This window comes from Lepidothrix coronata, unplaced genomic scaffold, assembly GCF_001604755.1.
Source record: "Lepidothrix coronata isolate B3197 unplaced genomic scaffold, Lepidothrix_coronata-1.0 Scaffold323, whole genome shotgun sequence".
Taxonomy (NCBI): Eukaryota; Metazoa; Chordata; class Aves; order Passeriformes; family Pipridae; genus Lepidothrix; species Lepidothrix coronata.
This window is the reverse complement of record NW_016690503.1, coordinates 429,245-436,871: the sequence shown is the minus strand read 5'-3', so window position 1 is coordinate 436,871 and position 7,627 is coordinate 429,245. Positions and strand designations below refer to the sequence as shown.

Here is a 7,627-nt window from a genome sequence, read left to right as displayed (position 1 = left end):
CCATCTCCCTGCTAACACCCCTGATGGTGCTGCGTGCTTGGCAGTGCTCCCTTTCCAGGCAATGCAACAGGCTGGAATTGTCACACACCACCAAAAAGACACTTTGCAGAAAGGGACTGGGCCAAGTCTTGCCCCACATATAGGGTAGGAGAGTGCTTTGTGGGGTTTCTGGGCATAAAACACAAGAGTGTGCAGGGTCAGGAAGCACCCATGCACAAGCAGCCCTCACGGGCAGTCCCACTGGGTCCCTGCCACTCCCTCTGTTAGGATCCCTGTGATCCCAGGCAGTGCCAGCCCAGTCATCTCCTAATGTCCCAGGGATGGGGGGAAGGAAGTCTGGAGTCCAAGACCCAGACAGTAAAAATCCCCCTTGGCCAGGGAAAGGCCAGCAGGGAATGTGACACTGGGATCTCCAGAGGCCGATACCAAAAGAGCAACACAGGGACAAGTGGGTTTCCCAGTTTTTTTTTGCCACTGCAGAACTCCCAGACCACTCCCAAGCCCTCCTCAGGCCACCCGCTTCTCCAGCAGTGCCAGCACGAGTGCTGCCCCTTGCTTTGCCTCTTCCAGCAGCCCGGAGACCTTCTGGGACATCTGTGTGGGGACAAGATGTGTCGTTTACTGCTCAACAGAACACAGGAGCCATCCACCATCCACCCCATGCATCCCGCTGGTGGCAAAGGGAGGGAGTGCCCGGGCACGAGTGGTCCCAGGGGCTTCCTCTCTGTCCCACCTCAGCCCCACCACCAGGCCTGGGGCACACACACAGCCCCTGCTTATTACCACAAGCTTGAACTTCTCATCCGTTATGTCTTTGAGGTTGATCATGACATTGAAGTAAGCTCCAAACACAGCTGCTTCCAGCATTTTGGCTCCCACCTGGGAAAAGACGGGCTTGCGAGCAGCTCTCCTCATCAACCAGCACTGTGCTGCAGAAGAGCAGACCCCTTACCCTGCAGGACTTCCACCCTCACCCCCAGAGGCACAGAACACTTTCCAATCTGGTGGCATTCTCAGGATGTAGCTCAAACAGTGGGAAGCATTGCCACACACAACAGGAAACTCAAGCAAGGGCTGGTGGAGGTCAACTCTCCTACAAGGAGCTGTTTTTGCAAGCTGACAAATAGTGGGTGGAAAGCACTGGGCCTGTTTGGGAAGCACAGCTGGACAGATGCTCCCTGCAGGTCAGGACATGAGGACACCTTGCAGGGCAGAGTGTGAGCCTGGGGCCGTACCTGGAGGTCGGATTTGCAGGCCAGGTTGCAGTGTTGTGTCAGTTCCTTCAGAGCAGGCCAGAGCCCACTCACCTTCTCTGCCAGGGCATAGGGCACCCTCACGGCCGTCTTCAGTCCCTGCTGCATGGCAGCCGTGCGCCTGGGAGGGGGGACAGCCCTGGCTCAGTGCTGGGTGCCTGTGCTCCCCCAGTCTGACAGTGCCCATCAGCCCAGCTCACCTCTCCCGCTCTTCAGGGGTGCTTTTTGGCAGCTTCATTGCTTCCTGCAGGCAAAGAAAAGCAGGTTTGCTGCTGTCACCAAGGCCATGCCTTGCGTCAGGGGCTAGGGCACACCCCAGAGCTCCCATACTCTTGCAAACCTCCTTTATGTGATGATGACCCTTCCCCTGGGCCCGGCTTTAGCATCACTGGATGTGTTAAAAAAAAGAGTAGACATGGCATTTTACCACATGGTTTAGTGGCCATGGGTGCACTCAGTAGAAGGTTAGACTTGATGACCTTGGAGGTTTTTTCCAACCTTAATGATTTTATGATTCCAAGGTCACAACCCTGCTGCTAAGGATACTAGAGCGCAGCGATCCCAGCCCTCCTTCCAGCTGGAAAGCCCCCCCTCCCGCAATTCCCTGCAGGATGTCTGCCTCTAGCCGGATCTCACCATGTAGCTGCTGAAGGCACGGGAGTCAGCATCCACCATTGCCACCAGCTCATCCATGGCCTGGTGGAACGACGGGATCAGCTTCCTCATGATGGGGTCCAGGTCCTCAAACTGCCGCTTCCCGTAGCTCATCAGCCCCACCATGCAGCCCAGCGCTGCTCCCTGCGAGGGCACAGGGACAAAATCGTCCAGCAGGACATAGTGCCCACTGCCACCACCATGCCGGCCCCCCCTCAGGGGCTCCACACACCAAGTGGGTCCCCAGGACTCCCCCTCGGTGTGAGGAACATACCAGGGCACCTGCAGCTGCAGACACGGAGCCTCCTCCCGGTGCTGCCGACCTCCCACCGACTGCCCGCACAAAGGTGCCCAGAGGCTTGGACACCAGCCCCCCATCCACCTCTCCTGCCTCCACCAGGTACCTGCAGGACAGCAGCCCCAGGGTTTAGAGCCCCCCAGATGCAGGGACACCACCACTACCCTCCTCCCCCGGCACTGCCCTCTCTGACAGGTTGTCATTGACCTCATGAATGAGAAGATGGCTAACCCAAAAAAACCCAGCATAAAGGTCAGGGAGAGGATTGGGAACCCCATGGGGACAGCTGGGGAACACATGTCCTGGTGGTGTGGGGGGCTGCTCTGGATTAGACAGGGTGGGCTCATGCAAATGGAGTTTTGTGGGACAGAAACGCCTGCAGCCAGGTCCTAGGGGGGACAACAAGTACTTCACCTCATGAGTGGATTTCCCTTCCTTTTGCCCCTCAGACACGTGTTTCACACCATCTGCTGCCGCACAGCATCTCTCCTCAGAGAGCAGCGGGTGAGCCAGAGGCAGTGAAAGTTGGCATGGGGATGGAGAAGGGAATTTAACATTCCAATTTGGTTACAAGACCTGCTCCCACTGCCTGCTCAAGTGACCTGGAGTTCCCCCACTCCACATTCACAACCAGCAGCATGTGGGAGCAGGGACCAGGCCACGCCTACACAACACCCAGCAGAGATGTCCCCTGGAGGTGACCAATGCTCCCAAAAAAGGCCGAGTGCAAGACAGAGGCAGCAGGATCCCCCCATCCAGGCAGGGATGGGCACCGTGATACGAAGCAAGATGGGGGTCCCTACTCGATGATGCGCTCCCGGGGATGAAACGGAGACAGGGAGTCCAGGCCCAGCCGACTGACCACCTGCAAGGAGCAGCACGGCTGTGTCAGCCCTGTCCTGCTGCAGCCTCATTCCCTACTGCTAATTAACCACGGGTGAGTCAGCATTAGGACAGAGTTATTTTGGCCACCACCCAGAGAGAGGACAGCTAGCACCACCACCCTGTGTCCCATCCCAGACATGGGGGAGGCATGTGGTCACCTACAGTGACTGGAAACTGTACTGATTAATCATTAACTTGCTCTTATCTAGCACATTTCCCACAGGCTGGAAAAGTCCCTCCCTCCTGCAGTGGAATAGCAGAGCCCTGTCTCCTCATTTCCTGCTTACGCTTGTCCTGGAACAGCTTTCCATAATGCCACCCACTGTCCTTGAGCTCTGGGGACACCTCCTTCCCCTCCTGGTCTCCAGGCAGGCAAGATGGGCAGCTGCTCCCCACACTCTGTCCTCATGGGTTGGGGTCCCTGCTCCCTGAGCATTTCAGCATCCTCAGAACAATAAAGCAACTTGTCTCACTCACTGTCCCCCCACAAAAACCTCCCTGAAGACAAGTGTCAAGCCTGGGGCCTGAGTGGTCCCAAATCTCTGCTCAGTGCCACTTTGGGATGCTGGGGGAGTGGATGTGTCTCTCTCATGATGCCACCCTTGTGTTGGTACCAGGAGGAGTCATGTTACCAGCCTGATCTTCTGTTCTTCCTCCAGGATGAAGAGTTTTTCCTTCTTGATGTAATACTCAGCTGCATTCAGCATGGCCTTCTTGGGAACGAGTCCCACCAGCTGGGACCCCACCACAGGAAGATTCAATGCCTGCAAAGAACACAAGAAATGTGACCATCCCTAGAGCCCTGCTGCCACTACGACCCCAACCTGGTGGTCCTCCTCCCTTCTCAGGACATGGGTAGCTCATGGAGAAGCCTTCAATGGAGGAGCTGGGGGCTAGCAGCAAGTTGCTGAGCTTTTGGGGGTTTTGTGCCATTCAGCACTATGGCTGAGCTAAGCATGAGCTAAAGCAGACCCTGACCTGGGGACAGGGAGAAAAACTTGGAGGGAGACATCCTCTGTGAAGCCCCCACTGGAACAAGCCTCCCACACCACCCACCTCTGCGTCCTGGCAGACCTCCTCGTAGACAGCATGGAGCGGCGTGGTCTCAAAGTCCAGCAGGTTTGTTGAGACCTGGGCTATATTCTCCTCCTCCAAATACCAGCCGATACCCTGCACCTTCTTCAAGCGCCCGGGCTGCCAACAACTGCCACATTCAGGGCATGGCCCAGGAGGCGAGGGGCCACGTGGGTCTGCTCCTGGCGTGCCGCTGGCACGGTGGTACCTGGTTGGGGCCGCGCCCCTGCTCGCGGATATTGAGGGCGATGCGGTGAGCCAGCTCCTTGGTGCACAGCAGGTTGATGTTGTACGCGATAAGGAAGGTCCGGGCACCCGTCACCGTGGCCCCCCACCGGGGGACAAAGGTTGGGGGCCCAAAATCAGGAGCCCACTCTGGTTTTGCAAGCTGGGGAGGAGGGAGGAGAGCATGTGGGCTGGCACCGCTGAGCAGCACGAGCCACCCGCCCAGGGATGGCCTCTCCCTCCCCAGACAGAATCTGCCATGACCACCTTCATGTTCAGCACCACCCAGAATGTGTCCCCAGCTCCTCTTGGTGCAAAGGGACTATGCCAGCACCCTCCCTGAAGCCAGGGACATACAGCTCAGCTCTGCCTGACCTGTGCCACCCAACTGGGTGCTGCCAGGCTCACCTTTTCGGGGAGCGCCTCGTACTCCCCAGCACGGATGGAGGGCAGGGCCTTCCTGCTCTCCTCCCGCGCTGCTGCTCCGTACAGGTAAACTGCAAGACAGAACCAGGGCTGAGCACCACCAGGCACGGGCTGGCACTTCCTCCAGCCCCTGTAATCATGCAGAGTAGGATGGAAGGAGGAGAGGTTCCGTCCCCCACTCACCAGGTACCCCCAGCTCCTCTGCCAAGCGCTGCCCGAAGATGTGGGCGCAGGTGACACACTCCTCCATGCTGACATTCATCACTGGCACGAAGGGGCAGACGTCCAGTGCCCCCATCCGAGGGTGTTCACCTGGTGGCAGGGTAGATATAGGGATGGGAGTTGGGAAGAGTGAATAGACAAGGAGGGAGAATGGTCCTTTCCCAGACTATTACAGACTGAACACCATTGCTGTGAGGAAATCACAGAATCACAGAATAACCTGAGTCAGAAGGGACCCACAAGGATCATGAAGTCCAACCCCTGGCCCTGCACAGGACACCCCACCACCACCAACATGTGCCTGAGAGCATCATCCAAACTCTCCTTGAACTCTGGCAAACTTGGGGCTGTGACCACTGCCCTGAGGAGCCTGTTCCAGTGCCCAACCATCCTCTGGATATGCTGTGTTTGTGGCAGTAATGTCTATCTAGCCCAGGGACAGGAGGCACTCAACCTCTCTGGACTGGGAGGATGAGCAAGAGCTTTGCTCCCACCACCATCTATGCCAGCAGCACTTCTTACTGAGGGTGGGGCGATGTGCCATGCATGGTCACCAGCAGCTGGGATGCTACGTGCCAGAGCAGCTCCTGCGCCGCTCCCAAGCTCACCCTTGTGTCGGCTCATGTCAATAAGCTGCCCAGCCACTCGGGCCGCGCTCAGCGCCCCTTCCACGACTGCCTCAGGGGACCCCACGAAGGTGTAGACGGTGCGGTTGGTGGAGGCGCCTGCATCCACGTCCAGCAGCACACAGCCTGGTGTCCGGGAGATGGCCTGTCCCAGTGCATCGATCACCTGCCGGACAGTGTCTGAGCTGGCTGGGTCCCCACCACAGCCGCAGCTTTCCAAGGGAGGGGACATCTCTTCTCAGCTCTCCCCCTTCCCACTGGTGCAGGGTTTGAGGAGGATCAGTGGGGACCATCAGCCCTGTGCTGCAGAGGGTGCAGAATCCAAAAGCATGAGCGAGCATCCCACCCAGGGGGTTTGGGGTACCCCTGGCTCCCAGTGAGCCGCAAACTTGCTGTGGTGGGGGAGAGACACCTGACTGCTGCTGCATGTCAGAGAACAGCATCACAAATCACTGTTCCTGAGGATACAGTCTCCGGCCAGCTTCCAAAAAGATTTGGCTCTGCAAAGCCTGTTCCCTGGGGGAAGCTGTGTTTTTACAGCCTTTTTGGGTTCGCTGAACTCCCCTGCCCCTGGCAGGGCCAAAGTTCAGCCGAGGGCAAATGCCCAGGACAGATTCCATTGACCTGGACAGCATCCTTTGGCATAACAACTGCAAGCGATATTTCTCTATGGGGGTGTCCCAGACCACCCCGAAACCTGGTGCTACAGCAACCAGCAGGCAGCGGAGGGAGGTCTGAGCCCCCACTTCTCATTGAGGTGCCAAAAGGAAGTGAAGGTTGCATTTAAGCATTTTTGGCACTAGCTAGGCAGTGAAAAGGTGCACAGCACTTTAAAGGAGGCACAGCAGAGTCTGGTGGTGGGTACTGCTCTGTGGAGGGAAAACGCAGCCATCAGCACCCCAGCAACACCCACCCCTCAGCGCTTCCACTCACTCCCTCACCTCTTTGTTATTCCCCTCCGAGAAGTTGGGGACACACTCCACCAGCTTCGCCATGGTCTCAGGATCTGCCTGCACCCTGCAGCACCCGGCTCAGCTCTTCGCACCCTGTGGGTTTCCTGCCCTTTCCTGTCCCACTGCAGAGCAAAAGCCTCTAAGCACCCAACGTGCAGCCTCTTTCCCAAGCTGGGGTTTCTCATTAACTGCATTGATCTGTGGCCAGGGGACAGAAAGGGGCTTGGATAAACACCATGGTACTGGCCTTGCTCTGCCTGGACCGGCTCCAGGCACAAGGGCTTTGCGTGAGCACCAGGGCCAGCCAACAGCACTAATGACTTACTCGCATCAATTAATTGTGACAAGAAGGTGATGCCACATGAAGAAAAAGATCTGCTGAATTCAGCAACATGATGCGACTACCGGATGGGACAGGGACCGCAACAGGAGCATCATCACTTCTAGCAAAGAGAGAGCTCTTGGCAAAACCCCCGGGCCTCCCAGTGTGGGCACCGGGTAAAACCTGTCGCTGTGAGCAGGATTCGAACCTGCGCAGGGAATCCCTATTGGATTTCGAGTCCAACGCCTTCACCCCTCGGCCATCACAGCCTCACTTCCCTGGGGGGTGGGGGGGTTGTGAGAGGAGTGGGGTTGGGGGGGACGTGGCCCCCGGCCCAGCCACCCCCGCTGTCCCCGCTGTGCTCCGTTGTCCTGGCGAGCGGGGACGTGGCCGCGGGCTCCCCACACAGACAGAGGGAGGGGGGCAAAAACCCCTGCGCACCCCGGCTCGTTGGTCTAGGGGTATGATTCTCGCTTAGGGTGCGAGAGGTCCCGGGTTCAAATCCCGGACGAGCCCTTCTTTTGCCCAAAAACCGGGGATACTTGACAGCCCTTCCCCCTCTTCTCACTCCCTCCACAGCCCGCTGGCACCTCACGGACACCCAGAGCCTGCAAAGCCCTCAACCGCCTTTCCCCAGCCTGGGGAGCTGGGCAAGGCAGCTCACACAGCCTTTTGCTCGCACTGGGGAC

General features: G+C 58.0%; 1 protein-coding gene and 2 non-coding genes across 4 annotated transcripts; 1 reads left to right on the top strand and 2 right to left on the bottom strand.

Moving 5' to 3' along the window:
* Positions 1 to 449: 449 nt before the first annotated feature.
* FTCD (formimidoyltransferase cyclodeaminase) lies at positions 450 to 7,122 on the bottom strand. 2 transcript variants are annotated; one of them, XM_017838095.1, is made up of 15 exons: positions 6,942 to 7,122; positions 6,605 to 6,814; positions 5,646 to 5,829; positions 4,999 to 5,127; positions 4,798 to 4,886; positions 4,373 to 4,552; positions 4,147 to 4,284; positions 3,723 to 3,854; positions 3,009 to 3,070; positions 2,182 to 2,311; positions 1,890 to 2,051; positions 1,454 to 1,497; positions 1,236 to 1,374; positions 784 to 879; positions 450 to 594 (listed from the first exon to the last, which is right to left on the bottom strand). In XM_017838095.1, exons 2-15 carry the CDS (start codon positions 6,656 to 6,658, stop codon positions 508 to 510), a joined length of 1,626 nt encoding a protein of 541 aa, XP_017693584.1. In that variant the 5' UTR covers positions 6,659 to 6,814; positions 6,942 to 7,122; the 3' UTR covers positions 450 to 507. The 2 variants fall into 2 exon arrangements, with proteins under 2 accessions (XP_017693584.1, XP_017693585.1); XM_017838096.1 differs by lacking the exons at positions 6,605 to 6,814; positions 6,942 to 7,122 and having other exon boundaries at positions 5,560 to 5,662.
* Positions 7,123 to 7,125: 3 nt separating this feature from the next.
* On the bottom strand, positions 7,126 to 7,207 carry TRNAS-CGA. The gene has a single exon. It is a non-coding gene; the product is annotated as a tRNA-Ser (tRNA).
* Positions 7,208 to 7,382: 175 nt separating this feature from the next.
* Positions 7,383 to 7,454, top strand: TRNAP-AGG. The gene has a single exon. It is a non-coding gene; the product is annotated as a tRNA-Pro (tRNA).
* Positions 7,455 to 7,627: the final 173 nt, after the last annotated feature.

Coding starts and splice junctions, on each gene's coding strand:
- FTCD (XM_017838095.1), bottom strand. CDS start 6,658: ATGGCGAAGCTGGTGGAGTGTGTCCCCAACTTCTCGGAGGGGAATAAC. Junction 5,128..5,645: donor TGACATGAGCCGACACAAGG/GTGAGCTTGGGA, acceptor CCCTGCCACCAG/GTGAACACCCTCGGATGGGG. Junction 2,312..3,008: donor CCCCGGGAGCGCATCATCGA/GTAGGGACCCCC, acceptor GCTGTCCTGCAG/GTACCTGGTGGAGGCAGGAG.